This window comes from Corvus hawaiiensis, chromosome 21 (assembly GCF_020740725.1).
Source record: "Corvus hawaiiensis isolate bCorHaw1 chromosome 21, bCorHaw1.pri.cur, whole genome shotgun sequence".
NCBI lineage: Eukaryota > Metazoa > Chordata > Aves > Passeriformes > Corvidae > Corvus > Corvus hawaiiensis.
In genome coordinates, this window is record NC_063233.1 from 1446150 (window position 1) to 1464614 (window position 18465).

The window sequence follows — 18465 nt, forward strand, 5'->3', positions numbered from 1 at the left end:
AATTGTTTCCGTCTTTTCTAAATGTCAATTAATTTTCCCTAGAGATTTCTTATACCTGCTTATTTAGAGCCCAACTTACTGAGTTATTCTTTAAATGGACGTGTTTTCAGTGCTGTTAACAAACAGCTGGTGTGTTGCTGTGCTATCGTGTGTGGCTGCCAGCTCCACTCTGCCAGATCAAACAGCACAGAAACAAGTGAGGATTTCTTATATGCTCAATTCTGGGAAATAATGCTACAAAAAGCATTGAGATAACCATTCAAACTTGGGTTTTTTGCTGCCTTTCTCCAGCCTGAGAGAGAGGAGTAGGATGAGATTGGCTCTACTAAATGGAACTGGCATCCAGAGCACTGCAAGGAGAGTTTGCAGGCTCACTGCCGGTGTGGAAGAATAGAAGTTTATAGCAAAGATAAATACTTACAGGGGAACAGTGAGGCTGTGGAATGCAAAAAGATGAAAGATGTCTATGGCTTCAAAACAGGGAAAACAACGTTTTTGTGACAAAGGTGGGGTGATGTTTTTTGTTTATTTGGGGTCTCTTTAGCTCTCTGTTTGTTTTAATGTGTTTTCAGTATCTTGTTACATTTTTTTATTGCCGTTTTTATTAACTGGAAACAAACTTAGTCACTGCTGGAAATAGAAAGGAATTTTAACTTAAATTAATTTTTCATGCAGGCAAAAGATCATGCAAAAATGGGAATAAAAGAAGTGAAAAACCGCTTGAAGCAAAAGGTACTTGAAGTTCTTATTCAAAATGTATAAGCACCACGTCTGAAATCCTTAGCCACTGAAAGCATGATGTGATCAATAGGAAGCTGTTTGATACAGTGTTGTTAGCACACTTCAAAATGCATTACCAGCTGTCCTGGATTTTTCACACTTATAAATATTCACAGACAAAAAAAATTGTCTTCAAATACATTAAAGCTCTGACTTAAACCCACAAAAGCCAGAAAATTGAGTGTTCTGTTTGGAGTGGTCCTGCTCCTGTCCTTCGTGCTGGGGCACTGTGGAAGGGGACTGCATGTGGACTGGGAGCTCTTCCCTACAGTTCTGGCAGTGAACTTTTTGCAAATGGCAAATTGTTGTTATTTTTGCAGTAGTCAGTCAGGAAAAATAACATCATGTCTGTCTGCCACTGGGAAGGGTATTTCTGCATTTCTTGAATGTCCGTTGCAAAGTTCAGACAGGAAGGAATTTATTAGAGTTGGTGTCTTTTGCCAATTGGAATTATTGAAGAAAAAAATACTCAAACTGTTTGTTGTTCCCAAATCTGTGTGTTTGGAAACAGCACAATTCCAGACTGCTGCACTGTGTTTGAGGGATGTGTTATCCAATGCCAATTGCTCCTTATAAACCGCAGGTATAGTTCACACTGACACACACCTTATGAACAGATGGGTAACTCTGCCCTGGGTTACTGCAGATACTCTCCTTATTCTGTGAATCGGAGCTCTCAGTCATCGGGGGAGGCAAGACAGCCAACCTGCTGAGAGAACTGAAGTTCTTATTCAGAAATTTGTATTCCATTTGTTGCATAGGAGTTTGGGTTTTGGTTTTTTTTAATCTGTGCTCTCTGTAAATTTCTTCTCTAAATTTCTAGCCCATCCTCTTAAGTTGGGGCTACAAATATGTTGGTGGGCAGACAGAAATGCACCTGAGCCTGTCACCAGCCTGTTCTTTGAAAGGAGTTTCTGTGCAGCTGGGCTGCAAAGCGAGGAATTACCTGTGTGCATTCCAACTGCTGTTCCCTCTCTACACACTCTAGACATTGCTGTAGATTCTTGGGGAAGATAAAGTTGCTTCAGATGCCTTTATGCCATTTTATTTTATTACACTAAGTTATATATGACCACTGTAGGTATAATTTGAAAAGAATAAAAACATGAAGCAGTTTTCTTGTACATGGATTTCCTTATGTCATTCCACGTGTTTCATTTCTGGACATAACCTTCCTAAATAATAAAATGTTTGGCCTTCTCTTGTGTGTTTCTAAAGCAGTTGGAGCTGTGTAACATGACCAGATTTTTTCCTGCATTTTAAATGCTAATAGAATTGTGTGCTGTTGTGTGACATTTGTATACGAGGCTGAGAAAAGCCTCATTCAGTCATTGCTTTGTTTTATTATTTTTGTTGTCCTCCTGGTCTGTCAAGCAGCAGGCTTCTCTTTAAAAAACACACATAACATTTACAACTTAATGGCCCGATTTTGTTTCACCTTCCTTATTATGTGGTGTTTCTATAAGTGAGATGCTTAAACATGATTGTTCAGCATAGGCTTTCACAAGAACTTAAAAGATTGCTGTGAGTAGTTGACACACACTGCTCTACCTCTCCTTCCTTTATTATTCTTTCCTTTTCTATCCCATCCTCTTCTCCATGTGAATGCAGATAGGAAGGTAACTCTAAAATTAGGGATTGCTCGGTTAAAAGTGATAAAAATAGCAAACACTGTTTTGGTCACCCTCATTTTTAATCTAAACGTCTGTGCTGCTCCGTTATGGGTCTGTTATGCACAGGTCTATTAATGCATCCTCCCCAGTTTTAAGTAAGAGCATTGGATTTGTCCTGTGTTTCCTTGCTAGCATGTGTGAGAGTTAACTGTCTGACATCCTGGTATCATTAAATACTTACTTTTTGCCAAATTCGGGATGCTAGTCTTTCATCTTCTAAGAGTAACCTGAGGTTATTTTTAAACTGAACTTACTATCCACTGCATTTTAACATACTATTTTCCATTATTAATATAGAAAGTCTGCAGGCCCCTGGTAAGGAAAAGTCAAATATAAACATCCCTTTTCCAGTTTTTGCTGCCAAATCTGAGCAGCTTCTGTACAAGATAGAATTTAAAAATGCAATAAAGCTGGAGGTCTGCTTCCTCCAACTCTGCATAGCAATGGTGACCTCTTAAATATAATCAAGAGCCCATTTTGCCCTTGGTCTGCTCCAGTCTTGGGTTTGAATTGCAAATGAGAAATGCAGGATTGACCTGTTGAGAGGTCACTGTGGTGTGTGTAAGGTCCTTCTTTAATATGATAGTGGAGATTGAATGGGGCTCCATTTCCATCCCTTGTTCATTTGTGGTGCAGTATTTCAAAGCAACAGAAATAGTTTTCAGAGGATTCTTATGAGTGAGAGCAAATAATTGTTAATAGATACAGCCTGGTAGCTTTATTTTATATCTGATACAGTTCTTTTTTCCTTTTTTTTCCTCTTTTTTCTTTCTCATTTCCCTTTTTGTATTTTCTGCAAAGGCTGCCTTTTTCCATCTCACAAATGGACTGTGGTGGTCAAGTCCCTCCGTTAGTGGCTCATTTGAAGCTTAACTGCATAGAATTAGGAAGAAGGAGGAATATGAATGGTACCGTCCTCAACTTTCAGTCAGGAGAATGGAACTTACTGAAAGCTCTGGCTAAGACAATTTATATAAATGGTTGGGCACTTGGCATTAATGTATTCAACATTATTTTCGTTCCTAGAGCCCTGTGTGGCTCTAGTTAATGCCTGGTATTCTAGAAACAGCTCATTTAGAGCTTTATAACATGGCCTGCACAATGTTCAAGACGTTCAGAATATGTTTTGCTCCTCTCTAGCCAGTGTTTGCACTCCATTACAAAATTTAAGATCAGGTTTCACTGTTTTTTTAACTCAAATGTGTTTTCATTGAAGGTAGAAAAACTTTTGTGAAGCAGATTTTGCTTTGAGAAGAAGCTGTATTGATGATTTGTTTGCCTTTTGGGGATGATGAAAAAGTAGAGAGGAAACAAATAACTTAATTCTAATATTTTATTAAGCAATTAAAAAAAAAAAGTTGTATTTTCTTTGGAAGTCTGTGCACCAAACACAGTGGAAGTAGGCTTTAGGAACATGTTATCTTTTATATGCAATTATATCATCAGAGATGTAGAGCCAATCTATAGCAATAAAAGCTCAAGGATTTGCAGTGATCGTTACACATCTGAGAGGGTTTTGCTTAATGGCTTAATCTCTCTATCTTTTATCTCCTCCCATTCCCTTCATGTCCAGACTTTTGTGTCCTTTTTCCATTTTTTTTGGGAATTTGCTTGGGAAGGTGCTTTGCTTTCCATTGCTTCCCAGCTGTGTGCTGCCTTGATTGGAGCCACAGCTCCAGGGCTCTGCCGGGCCGGGAGCAGCCCTTGCTCAGCGCAGGTTGGGTGGCCCTGGGTGTGCTGGAGCTTCAGCAGCTCCAGGCACCTCCACCCCCACAGAAATATGTAAATTGGGTTGTGTTTAGTGTCATTACAGGGAATAGTGCTGCCATAGGTGATGAGTCCAAAACTGAGTGGATCCCTTGGGGGCTCAGTGCTGTCTGGAGCTGGAGTAGGAGTTTGACAGACACTCAGCTTTCTTGTCATTGCCTTGTTTTGGGGCTCTTTGTTACTAATTCGGAGGACTTTGTTGTACCTTTTCAAGACAAGGTGGCATTGTGCAGCTGGAGGGCGGGGGGTGGGGGGGAAGAAAAAGTTTTTCTCTCTAGTTTGACCTTAACAAGTGTTAATTCCCCACGATCCTTATGCCCATATTGGGGAACCACTGCTCTACCAGCTGGATCTAAAGAGGGGTCTCAGCTCCTCTGTGGAGCAGACAAAGCCCCTTAGAAAGTCCATCCAGCTTTTTGTTTCTTTTGACCTAAACACATTAGGTCAGTGTGTGTCCAAAGGAACCATTTCTAATTGGCCATCAGCTTACACAGCTCATTATTGTACCTGAGCAAGCCGGGGGCTCGCAGGGCCGTGTCAGAGGTCAGGGAATCAAAGCCCTGCTGGTGGCAGCAGCCACCCTCAGGTCAGCCTTGCAGAGCTCCAGCGTGTGCAGCCTTCTCTCCATATTTACTCAGCATTATTTCCTTGGCATTGTTGCAGAGATGTAAGGTTTGGGGCCCACTGCGTTACAGACTGTTTCTCAACTCACTTTCAAACTCTTTGCTCCTTCTCTGATTCCTGATGTCTGCAGGCCTTTGTCTTTTTCAAAACCTGTGTTATGCACCCCATGCCTGCACTTGCCAAGTCCTCTAACCTGGGCTGGTGGGTCACTTCACTTCTGGAGAGGAGACCTGATGTCAAAGCAAACAAAAAGTGTTCTGCCAGACACCCCTTGGTGTTGTACCCTCTCCTGGAGGCATATGCAGTACACACAGACTCCAAGATGAAATGCAAAGCTAACTGAGCTCTGAGTTCCATCTCTCCTTGTCACTTCCACCAGTAATTGTTCTGCTATGGATAATTCTGTGCAGTACATAAATGGAATTACTGTCTTCATTTAGGTTTACAATAAGCAGAATGCCCTGTTCCTGGGCTTCTGTTGAATTCATTTCTAAAACAGAAAATCTGAGCTATAGTTTTTTTCTCCACATGCACTTCCTGGTTTTTGCATGTTTTAAGTCAGACGTTTTACTGAATGTCCTGTTGGCACCACTGGTACTGGGAGGAGAGAGGGGTTGTGTACAAGCTCTGACGGATGAAGTGTTCTATGCTAATGATGTTTTCTTTTCTGTACTTTGGTGTTTTTTTCCCCGAACATCCAAATCGTTAGTCAGCATTATCCTCTAGTGTCTCCTTTGTGCACCTTCCCCTCACTCTGGAGTGTTCCTGGCCATGCTATTCACCTTTTCCTACCACACAGGACATTGCTGAGAACGGGTGCTCGGCAGCGCCGGAGGAGCCCCTGCCGAGGACGGCACCATCGCCACTGGTTGAGAAGAAGGACCCAAAATTAAGAGAGGACAGGAGACCAATCACAGTACATTTTGGTCAGGTAGGTCTTAGTGTAAAGTTTCTCTAAATCATGTGACTCAGCAAAAATAGTTCAGAAAGAAGTCATGATAACAAATATGCCAAACACTTCATTATTCATTATGAACTATGCTATTTTAGTTTTACTTCTGTTGTATCTGTTTAAAGGGGTTCCAAAACCTAATTTTTCTGGGGTTTACTGGTTCCTTTTGTTCATATGATGATTTTGGGGAAAACAAACCATAAGTGAATTGGGGGAGTGAAGCATAGTTATTGTAGCAACTGTATAAACTATTTTGTGGCTGTTTTAGCATGCAAGGTGCTACAGCCCTCAGGACTGAGGGTGTAGTATTTAAAAATCCCCTGTTATCTAGCCAGATCATTAGTGTCAATATGGAACATCCAACTATTAAAGCATTTGAACATTCTCTGAAAATTAAATACGATGAACTAAGATGGAAAAATCAATTAATAGCTTGTTAGTGTACTCTGTATTCAGTATCGACAGCTGAGCTGTTCACATTAGTTACTCGTGTAATGTTTCTTTTGGTACGTCTGCAAAACAGAGTTTGTGGGGAGGTTTGAAGAGCTAACTATTTAGAAAATGTTGTAGTTGCTGTGATTTTCATGGAAAAACAGCCAGTATTTATTATTAGTTTGCCCGTGTTCCCCTATTAAGTGTAGCCTGACTCAAAAAATAACAGGATTTATATTCACAGTTCTCTTTTCTTTTGCTCTATCTATTCTTTACACTGTTCTGACCAGAAAAGAAGGAGGGAGTATCTCATTTCTTCTAAAGAAGCGAAGTGTAATTTTAAAGCAATTGTAAAACATTATAAAATGTGTAGCAAACCAGTTTCAGAGAAGTGTCTATGAATAGAAACCAGTTGGTGTGGCTGCACTGACTGTTCAGGTATTAGATGGGGCTACCCCAGGTCTGATCAGTGCTCAGAGCAGTGTTGTCTGCATCATTTTAGAATTAGATTTATTTCTTTCAGTACTTTTGCCACTGTGCTAACTGTAAGTTCTTGGAGACTTTTTTAAAAATCATTCTCTTCCAATTAAGTATTTGCAGAGATTTATTTTTCCATTACTTTCTGTGCCAATACAGTCGAGAGGAATTTGGGCTACTGGAGGAATGCAGCCATCTAGCTCCAGCAGGGACATGTTACATTTCATTTGAAGCAGTCAGAAATCAGATAATATTACAATTTATTTTCAGTTTCTCCTTCAGATTTTTGTGAACGATGGATGGTTCAAACATTATGGTAGATTAATGAAATATATATTTGAGTGGTAAGTGCAAATTTAAATTCATGAGGTTTTTTAGTAGTCACTTTCAAATTTTTTAATGATCACTTTCTCTGTGTCGAAAGAAACACACATCAGCTTTCCTGACCCCTGGCTGTGGGGAGAGGCTCTCTGGCTAAATGCTTATTGCTGTCATCACATTACAAATGTTGGTTTCCAAAAACTGATCTGACTTAGCAGTTGTAGGGCTCTCTCACTCACAGCCTTTGTCCTGGCACAGGTCTGCTTTTCCTGATAGCCCAATGCCAAAACAAAAATGGAATCATACTTTCATTTAAAAGGAAAAGATGTTCAGGTTTATGAAATATAGATTAAGGCTTTGGGGAGGAAAAAAGCAGCAACATTTACTGTATAAACGGGAGATGGCTTCTAACTCGTGATTAAAGGCAGAGATTTTAGTGTCACTTTTAACTCTGTCTAGAATACAGAAGGTGGGAACAATTAAAAAGGCACAAGAACTCTGAAATAAGGGCTGTTTGTGCATTCACAGCTCTTCTAAACTGAAGAGGATGAAAGAGGCTTTTTTCTCATTGTCAGGGGCTCTCTCGGAGTGCAGCATTGTGCGGCTGGCAGCGAGGTTTAAAATGCATGCGTGCGCTGGGGGTCAGGGCCCCGGCTCGGGGCGCGCGGCGATGCAGGGAGCCCGGCCGCGGCGCCGCAGCGAGCGCCACACAGCCGCCGCGCGGGCCTTTAATTGAGACGTGCTGTCAAAGTGACAAACACATTTGCATACAGTCTATTTATTTTCCTCGGAAAGGTCTGCAGTCTGCTGTTGGTTGAACATTCTTAATCAGCTCGCTGTAAGTGAGCCGGCAGCGAGCTGTCCTGTGCTGGGTGCTCCTCTTCATTACATGACAGATTAGCTAAAGGGGGATGGGCTAGCGAGCCAGCAGCAACCTTTAATTTTAACTCATTATCTCTCACCCTAGAGTGAGGGAGTTGCTAGCTTTTCCAAACACAGTTGTGTATCTGCAGTTGTTAGGCTACGAAAATATCAGTAAAATATCTTGAAATGCCTGTGAAAGCACAGCCCCTCAGCTGATGGTTCACCAAAATTTGGCAATAATTATCTGACGGGGGGCCGGGGGGGGGGCAGATTCTGTATGACCTGGCTCGTCTTGGTGAGTGGTGATCGGGCATCATTGGAGAGCCTTGTTTATTATGGAATTGTTTTAATGATGCTTTCTGTGCATCATGAAGACATTGTGGAAAAGCTCTCCTGGATGGTGAAAAGGATTTTAGCCAGAGAGCCTGGGGCAATGCGGTAAAGATCTAAACAAAGTGCTCTTACTAAAGACACCACCGTGGGAGGGTGGGAGCACTGCTTTTCCTGGGTGGGACTTTGCATGCTTTTCCCAGGGTGTGCCTTTCTTACTGATTCGTGCCTCAGCCAAATACAGGAACTATCACCACAGACTCTGTGGTGCAATGCAACTGCAGTCAACAAGTAGCAGGAGCGGTACAGGCGGCTCAGGGATGGCTCAGGGTTTAATTTTCAAGCCAAGGCCAAGATTCAAATGAGAGGTTTGTAGTACTGAGTAGTGCTCCGTGTTTGGGGGAAGAGTAAGGTTAATAATTATGGAAGATCCAGTGCTACAGAGAGTATCTCTTGTGATGCTGGGCTGATGGTTGGACTTGATGATCTGACCAGTCTTTTTCAACCTTAATGATTCTATAAATGTCCTATTACTTGCTTTCTTCTGTTTTTTGTCTTAAAACCTGACCAAAATGTCCTTAAAGCATCAGAACACAGGCTGCATATTCAACTGCCAGAGCTCTCCTCAGGATCCTTCCCAGTGTGCCAGGCAGGGCAGGCACTGGGAGCCCTGTAAGCCCTGACCAAGGTAGAGTGGGACGCTGATGCAGGTGATTTGTGACTCGGGGGTTTGGGCCCTTGTTTCCATGCCTACACTTGTACTTTTTAGGTAGAACACACGTGTCTGTGTTGTCCTTGAGCTGTTTGGAGAATAAACACTACACAGTGTCATAGTGACTGTTTTGAACAGGTGCCTTGTCCAAGCAAGCAGCTGTTTGGGCTACTTTGGCAGGACCCACAGAGTTCATACAGGATTGGTACCTGTGCCCAGTCTTCCCACGAGTCTGGGACGGGTGGTGTGAGCACACAGGATGAGCCCAAGGGCTTCTAAATCAAACCTACACTTAGAAACGTTCTTCCTTAGGAGCTTCCCCACAGTCAGTAGCACCACTGATTTAGTGCAATTAAACCAGCAAATGATAAGCTGCCAGAAACATCACTTGTTGGGAAAGGGAATCATTTCATTAGAAGCAAGTGATCCTGGCAGCTCTGTACAGCTCTCTAATTGTGTCTGTTATAATTAGAATGTCTTTTGTCAGCTTAGCTGGGTTTATGTTTTCTATGGCTTGTTTTTATTTACCAGCAAATAGGATATTTAATTCCATTTGTGTACCAAAAGGTGTACAGTTTAGGAAAATACAAAAGACTCTTCCACGTATATCTTTAGTAGAGAGATTCAATCATGTTTTACTCTTGATGCAAACTGCAGAGAACCAGTGCTCTGGGGACTAACATAAACAGCTATGAAACAAATGGAAAATGCACTAATGTACTGAAGCAGCTTGTCTGACTGTGGAAAGGCTTCTCTGGGTTCTCTCCCCAGCTCATTCTGACTGCTGTTAAACTTTTGCAGGCCACAGCATGGAAATTGCCATCTTATTTGCTGTTCTGAGCCCTTTTGCTGTAAATGAACATGTTCATTTCTCCTATTCACAGTCTTCACTTGGACACACAGAACAAACAACTCGGCTTTGTAGGGCAGTGCTCTTCTTCCAGGAGATTAAATGGCATTAAGAGGTCAGGGGAAGATGGGGAGAACACCAGCCAGCTACATTCCAGGAATGCAGAACTGGATCGCTGAGGCCAGAGGCAGCAGAGGAGGGATTATCTCCAGGGTAAAAGGGATGAAGTAGGGAAGGGAGGAAGGCTCCTTTGCCAGACCCTGTGACTCCCTTCACACCCAGGTGCATTGGAACAATAGCAGATTCCCCTGGATCACAGCAGGCATTGTGTAGCACTGAGGTAGAAACCAAAGGGGAAAGGGGAAAACAAGTTCATTTGCTAATATTCGTATAACTGTATGCTCTGGTTGCAGAGCCAGCTCCTCCTCTGGCCACTCTGAGCTGCTCAGACAATAGTGGGACCTTCATTAAGAAAATGAGCCTCCTTTCCACTCTTCCCCATGGATGAGCAATGTGGGTTCCAATTTCCTTTCTGTGGACCCACATGGGGTTTCCTCCCTTTCTTCATTTGACTCTTTATGGATTTAGCAAAAGTGTAAGTTCTTTAAAATTATTTTGTCTTCAGAAAGTATCTCTTCTACCCTCATTTATTCTCACTCCTTTCTTTGCCTATTCCTTTCAGGAACAAATTCAATGTTGCTCAGTAAAAGTCACCCCACAAGAAAGACAGATGTCTTGACCCAGAAGCACTTGTACATCTAATGTCTGCTTGAGACCACTCAAATGTCCCATCAGGTTCTTAGGGGACAGTGTTTGTTGTCAGAGGAGTAAAACCAGTGTCAATGGACAAGACAAGAAAGGATTGAAATTCTGCTTTGTGGTGTGCAGGATTAGCAGAGCTGACAATCCATGGGGTGGGTGTTAGGGAAAGCCTGCACTGGCCATGTGTGCCCATCAGGGACAAGTGTGAGCAGCACCTGCAGAGTGTGCCCTGGGTCTCTGCCCCTCCTGCACTTGCTCCCCAAGGCTTCCCAAGGAGCAGGCACAGCTGGGTTCTCTCCAGCCACTGCAGCAGTGGAGTCCCTGTGGGCCTGGTGCCATGCAAGAATTCATGCTTTGCAGTGAGATTGTGGCCCCAGTCTACATCCAGCAGATGTGTTCAGCCATGAAAAAGCACTTTGCAGACTATGGCTTTCAGTGTTTTCCAGATGTCTCGGTATTTCAGGCACTCCTCACACAGGGATATTAGGAATCACTGTCCTGCTCCGGATACATGGTGTCAGGTGCTGCAATGGCTGGATGTGTGAAGGGAATGCTGGCAGAGCCGACCTCCCAGGGCTTGTGACAAGCGACAGCAGCTGTAACGTGTCTGCAGAGTCTCCTTGTTAGTCCTGTTCTGCTGAGGAACCCATAAATATCTTGTAGAGAGGATCTTGGTCCATCACTGCTGGCATGTGGAAGGAGAGTTGTGCTTTATAAATAATACATACATAGAAAATAAATACATCAGTACATGCAAGGCTACCCAAATCACCTAGATTGACAACCTGAGGAGAGCTCGCAGTGTCTTATGGATGACTTGCTTCTCTATCAATGTAGATCAGCATCCAGAAGCTTCTTATGTATTACTTATGAAGTTGATATGTACAGTTAGGCCAGAACTGTCTGAATTGACCTCTGGGCCACTGGATTAAACCAGGAGATTAAAGGGAAAGAGTATGTGAAACATATGATTCTTCTAAATGCTGACCCCACTGTGACAGTTTGTTTGGCCAGGCATTTTTTGGATTTGCCCTTCAGAGCTGGGCTGATGAATACCAAATAAAACAGCTGGGAGTGCCAGACTGCAGACCGAGGGTCCATGTCCTTCTGTGGGTGTGTGGAGGAGAGTGTCCCCCCAATTATGCAGCCTGGCTTGGTGAATGATGAAGCTGAGCGAAGCAGAGAGTCATTGCTGTTTACAGAACTCCTTAAATGAGAGACCATCTCTTTTTTCTTTTTCTTTTTCTTTTTTTTTCTGTGCAAGTATTCCACTTGCTAGAGAGGAATAGCTGTTAAGAGATAATAAGGGATCTGTCCATTTTCCAACATTTTAAATCATGTGCGTTACATGATCTCTTTTATTTGAATTCCAGCATCAGGACCACAGAAAGCCAACAAAAGCTAACAAAATGACCAGTTTAAAAAGAAAACACACACAAACCAGTGTGGCTTTTTTCTTCAAATTTAATATTGTATTGCTGGATTTTCTAGTATTTTAAATGAAAAATATATGTAGTTAGTTCCATGTTGACAATGTCCTTGAGGATTTGACAGTGAGATTTTCCAGCAGTTGCTCTTCGTTAGAATCCTGGTGGTGTTTAATAAGGCAGCCAAACTGCTGGCACCTCGGGCTCGTGTTTGTTCTCCGAGGGCTCGGGGCTGCTGCAGTAAGCACATCGACCAGGGCTGATCATTACAAGGGCGTACGCCACCATGAATAAAAATGTCACACGTTCTCCCATCTCACAGCAGTACAAAATGTCAGTCCTGTCAAACAGACATTGCAGGTAGCACTGAGCAGTCAGTACAAATTGGGAAGCCGAATATTCCCCCAGCTTTCTGATATTCTTCATCTGAAGCAGAAGAAAAACAGTTGTTAACCTATTAGCTGTGATTTTAAACTCTGCTGAGGTAGAAGATGGATAGGCTTTAACACATGGGGATAAATACATTCCTGGGGTCTGGGATTTTTTGCAACGTGTCTCTCCATCCGTGTATGAAATAGAATGAAAAGAGAATGAAAACAAACCACAGCAAAATGAACCTCATTTTGGTAGAAGTCCTCTGGAAAAATGATCATCTCAGTGAGATTCTCTTTCAACCTCTTCCCTGTTTTGCCTCTGTGAATAGTTGGACAAAGCCCTCCTTGCTGGTTTGCTGTAATCTGGAAAGGGCCTGCTTCAATGAGTTAAGGGAGTTTTCCTTCATGGTCCTGTCATTATGCAGCAACGTCACAGAGAGCTGGGGTTTTATTCTCCTTCTGGACAAATGAAGGTTGTGCTGCTTCAGGGTAAGGCCTATTGTGCAGTGCAAGAGTCCATAGGGTATCTTCCTGGCTTAGTATAGCACCAGGAACATCCCTCTGTGTTCACTGAGTTACCCATCTAGGATGGAGGCATGGATATTGTCAGTGCAGGATTCTGCTGTTACTGCAGGGTCCAGAAAAAAATCTGGTGCAAAAAGTTAACTGCAAAGTGGTGCCAAAATATCAGAGAAGTTACAAGAAATTACACAAAGTCAGCAGTGGTTGCCCGAGGGGACAAGGAGAACAGATAAAAAGGGCTGCAGTGTTCTGTGTCACAGTGAGTATCTCAAAGAAAGGGGCTCAAAGTCCATTCTTTGTGTAGAAATTTCTTTGGTTTTTCTGACACCTTCTCAGAACAGAAATCTGGTGTGTGTGTGTTTAGTGTAGTAAATCGTGACAAATGAATCCCTTGTCCAAATGGTGGTGAGTGCTGGAGTAAATTGCTAAGGAAGGCCCAGTGAGGAGCAGGGATGGCAAAGCTCTGCAGGACCAGAGCAGAGCAAGTGGAAAGGGGATCAGCAGAACCCTGGCCTGCTCCTGCCTTGTGTAGTTACTGTCTGCAGCATGATCCTTTCCTGTCCAGGGCCTCACTACGCGGGAACAAAATGGAATCAACACGTGTGAGGCTTCTTTGAACCAGAATGACTCTAAATTGAATTAAATGTTTTGTGTTCTGTAGGCACCTGTTTGTGGGAAGAGGTACCAACTGCATGTAGCTCAGTGTGCAGTGGCTTTCAGACTGTGGTACCTGGGCTCTGTGCCAGGTAAATAAGAGGCTGTTGACAGGCATCTCCTTTGGAAAATGTCAGGAGTTCTCAAACTGCAAAGTGTCAGATTGTATCAGTTTAATGGTTATGGGGTGGTTTACATTTTTTTAGAAGAACTGAGTGCACGTATAGATGGGAGGAGGTCAGGGTGGATGTTCAGCTGCTTCAGCAGGCAGAAAGTGAGAGTGGACCACTAAGTGGTCACAGTCTCAGATTTTACTGATACCACCTTCTGTGGGTTTTACTGCTGGTTTGCATAGGACAGGGACTTTCCTGTCGCTGGAGCTGGGAAGTGATCAGAAGTCTTGACAGGCCTTTAACCACAGATACCATCATATTCCTCCTATCTACATCACAGAACAACACATGCTGCTTTGGGCATGGCCTGTCTGAGGCTCCTGAACACACATAGAAAAATATATGCATGTCATTTTCAAATTTCTTCCCTTTTTTTCTGTAATTGCAGACAAAAAAAATAAAGTACCATTCAGTTCTACAGCCCAGGAGTTTATTGTTTAAGGCATGAGTTTTTAGAATAGCATCAGTTATCAACATTAATAATCCGCAGTGGTGTTCCCGTGGTTTTGGGATTTTGACTTTAGGAGTTGCTGCATTTTTGCCAGACTTGTTCTACCTTCCCTATCTACAAATGTGGCTTGAAGAATGAGGCATCCCTTAAAACATGGAAATTATTTTTATCACAGGACCCAGCAGATTTCTGTTGAAGTATTTCAGAGTGTAAATTAAAAATATATGCTGTAAAGCATACACTGTTCCTGTCATCCCAGTTTGTGAGCTGTACATAAGGGAGCATGTAAAAAGCAGAGTGTGCTGTGCAGGGATCTGGATGGATAATAAAACAGCTGCCTCGTAGATTCCATCTGCTTTCTCTACTGAATCTTTTTAGGTACCAGACATTTTTCAGTGTTGTTATTTTCTCCCTTTTTTTTTTAATTGAGTGTTCAGTTGAGGTCCAGCGTGTTCTCCCAAAGTCAGCACTTCAGGTCTCTTGCAGCCTGGTGTGTGTGAGCCTGGCTTCATCCAGCACAAGGCATCTCTCTCCTATGGCTGATTGGCTTTAAAGTATTTTCAAACCAGTCCTCAAGTTTGGAAGGAAACAAGATACTCATGTAGAAAAGCTTTGCTTTGGAAATTATTGGAAACACCCTCACTGCTAACTGAGAAAGAGAAACACTTCTTTCTCCACATACTGACAAACCCGTTTTCATCTGGTTGTGTTTCCTTTGAGCGTTTCCTTCTGGTTGCACTTGTTGTTACACATGAACTAGCACCTCTAATTTACTCACAAGGCTCTGTTTTGAATACCACCTTAAAAAAAATCTCAGAAGACATCCACAATTAGTTTGGGATAATATTCTGCCCACAGGCTGTTACCTTGCAGATGAAAAATTATCCTTTTGTAATGTTTTCTCTAGTATAAAACCCTAAATAGCTGTATTGCGAAAGTTCCTTGGGTATATAATAGCTACTTTATGAGATGTGGGATCTATAATTTTTAAATAGTATTTTGATAGTGTAAAAGTGAATGTAAGATTTTTCTTGCTCCAGCATCTCATAGCTTAAAGTCACTTGTCTGATAATTAGTAAAGCAGTGCCAGATCCGCAGTCATAAAATTGGCTTTCTGCAAATTTTCTGTCTTGTTGCTTCAGAAGTATTTAGAACAAGACAATTAAGCAAATATCCAGAGGAAAAAGGTATGCTAGTAAACAGCTATTGGTGAGAAAGTGCTAATTTAGGCATTTCTCCCCTTCACAGGAAAAGCTGTAGTACATACATTTAGGACCATACCTAGAATAGCAATTTAGCAGCTTTTAGCACTGCAGCCATGTGCTGGTTAGTGCCCATTCATCCCTACAGCCCGGGTAATTAAGTTGATATTCCAACACAGCTTCACCTGCTGACCTTTTAGAAACAATGTGTTTTGCTGCATTAACAAATTAACTTCAAATCAGTGGCTCTCCCAGTAAACACGGAGAGTTTGAACATGCTTGCTTATCCCACTGTGGTGACCGACAGGAGGACCAACACTGGCAGTGCGGCTCTGGTAAAGTCCCTGTTCCCTGCAGGTGCCTCCCCGCCGCCCTGGGCCTGCTCCTGCCTGTGCTCACAGCCCTGTGTTAAGCCAGGCCTGTCCCTGCTCAATGCAGAGAGCACTGCTGCCAGTGGGGAGTTCCGTCTTACCCTGCTCTGAGATGTGGGGCTCGGCAGTGCAGTGTGTGGTGCAGCACATACAAACCTCCCAGCAAACTCCATTGTTGGCAGCACTGGGTAACTGAAATTGGAAACTGAGTGTTGGATTTGCCTGTGTTGTTACAAGCACTGAGGTCACAGTTCTGGGAGTGAACATGATGCCTGGCTAGAAGTCCAAGAGACAAAAAAGGCTTCTACACCTTTAATCTTTTCCCAAAGCAGCATTTGTATGTCTTTATTGTGGAAACACGTAGAACTGTTTTTTGATCAGAGAGGATTTAGATAGGTGATATCTAAATCTCAGCTGGAAAAAATAATCTAGTGACAGGATAAGGAAATGAAAGAATTGGCTCCTGCAAAGGAGTAGTTTATTTAAATATAGATATATAGAGTATTTGTAGTATGTTCATTTTCACTTACACAGAACTAAAATGATACTTGCACAAGAGGTTTTGAGTTCTAGGCCATCATGATGCTTTAAGGTCTGGCTTGTAATTGTTGGTCACTTCGGAGTCCAATCCAGGACAGGATCTGAACATAAGCTCACCTTTAAGTGCTTGAAAAGTTTTTTTCCATGCTCTTAAATGTCTGGTTTGAGGCTTTCTGCGTAAGTTTTCACTAGTACTAAAAATCACTTGAGATTTTAGTGAAAGTGTTTTTGAATATCCTGGTTTCCATTTGCATAAATGTAGTCTACAGCACTTGGACCTCAAGGTCCAAGATTCCACCTTGAACATCTTTGTTGTGTCAGTAAATTTTGACTGTCTGGTTGGAGTGCTGTCCCTGCTGCCTTTGGTGTGACAAGAGCTGAGTTCGGCCCAGGCAGACACGGTACCTGTGCTGCCGAGGCACATTGTGGCTCATGAGGTTTGTCACTGGTTTGGAAAAACAAAATAAGAAAAATGGGATTTTGTGAGGTGAGTATGAAGGTAATCACGTGCTGTCACATGCTCATGCCACTTTTGCCAGGACATCAGCAGTGTTTCCATGCAGGTGACTTTAATTTAGTCTCCACTTTGCTGCAGCAGCACAGACTCTGCCCGCCGCGGCCGCCGCCCCCAAAGATCCAGCGGTCCTCCAGGCCCGTGAGTAGCTGGAGATTGTTTCGCTGCCACAGCTTAACACTGCCTGAGTTATGCTCTTCGTAGCACTACTAAACCCTGGTAGTTTGGATTGTCAAACTCTGCACAAAAGCCATGTGTGAATTATGCTCCTAAACTGCCTTCTCTCTGCTGCGGCACAGCCCTGGGACCCGCGGTTGTTCTGCTTTTCTCTGGCGAGCCCTGCAGCTCTTGGGCAGCTCTGCAGGTAACTGGGGCTGCTCTGGCCACGTCTGGTTTGACTTTTGCAGTGATTTCTTACACACAAAGCTCTGCTAGACTGGCTGGCAGAAGTTTTTAGCCAGTGAGCTTTTGAAGACTTGCACTGAACTCAAATCTGAAAGGAAGCAGAAGCCTGAAGAGAAAATATTTATTCTCTGCAAGTTACTCTTTAAATTAATTGGGATGCCTAATTCTTCTCCATGGGCCAGATGTGTGAATAGACTTGAAGAAAACAAGGTTGATCTTTGGCAGTAGAACATTGGCACTGTGTTATGGGTGACACACACTGGGTAATTCCATGGTGTAAAACAAAGGGACGGCAGGTTGGCCAGAGGAAGGGACTCTTCCATGGAAGAACTGCACAGAAATTACTGACAGTGCAGTGCCTTTACTGTGTTAGGCAGGGATACCTTATCTCAGCAGTTTTTCCCCCAAAACACTCGCTGTAGGACAGTTTTTACCTATGGACTGTGCAGGATGGTGTTAAAACTGGGCACCCTGCTGGGTCTGCAGTAGATTTTTATTTTCTTTAGAAGCACAGGCAAGACGTATCAATTTAGGAGGGGTATTGGTTTTTGCTACAGCCGTGGAAGATACTTATGTGTATTCAGGACTTCAGCTTTATGAATATAATTCCCCCTAAATAATCTTGCTTCCTTATCCATACACATACATGCATAAGAAAGAGAGAGATGCAAGTTTTCAAATCTAATCTTGCTAAAACTTGTTAAAATGTGTTTTGGATGAGCAGGTAACTGGTTAACAAGTGCAACTGGGTGTGTGTTTTAACTTTTGGTCTCTGGTGCATGTTCCTGTGTGACATTTCAGTGGCATGTGTTTCTTCTCCTCCCTCTTTTTAACTCTGGGTGTTTAGCTTAACAGAGTCATTTTAATGTGTTTTTTTTCCGTGAAGACTTCTGTTTTCTGTGTTTAAAAAGCAGCATTGTCTATGATTATGTGTGTTCTCTTAAATGCAATGGGCATGGGAGACCCTCCCAGATGTGTTTCACTAGGATCAGTCTTTGCATGTGTACTGTGGGGTTCCTGTAGTGCTTCCATGCCCTCGTGTTCCACATTTGGCAGGTGTAAGGGGGCATGTTGTGATTCCTCTGTACCGAAGTTGCTGAACTATATTGTTCAAATGGAGTCATTTATTATGTGGAAGTCTTGTTAAGACTGTTTAATCTCCCAGCTGCAGTGTATTAATAGTCCTCACTGTAACATGGTTGGTTCAACTGTCTTTGCTCCCAATGTGATTGATAAAAGGTTGGAAATGTTATAATGAAAGCTCCTGTTGCATTCCTCTGGCTGTGTC

The 18465-nt window shown here is 42.7% G+C and overlaps 1 protein-coding gene across 6 annotated transcripts in view; it reads left to right on the forward strand.

Moving 5' to 3' along the window:
- The window catches only part of DENND1A (DENN domain containing 1A), a 160161-nt gene that overhangs the window by 127452 nt on the left and 14244 nt on the right, over window positions 1–18465 (forward strand). For 2 of the 6 annotated variants that reach the window (XM_048325598.1, XM_048325601.1), the window contains exons 18-20: window positions 676–732; window positions 5644–5775; window positions 16854–16913. In XM_048325598.1, the coding sequence (XP_048181555.1) occupies window positions 676–732; window positions 5644–5775; window positions 16854–16913 (249 nt within the window). The remainder of the gene's footprint in view (window positions 1–675; window positions 733–5643; window positions 5776–16853; window positions 16914–18465) is intronic. The other 4 variants (XM_048325599.1, XM_048325602.1, XM_048325600.1 and 1 more) reach the window with 2 other exon arrangements.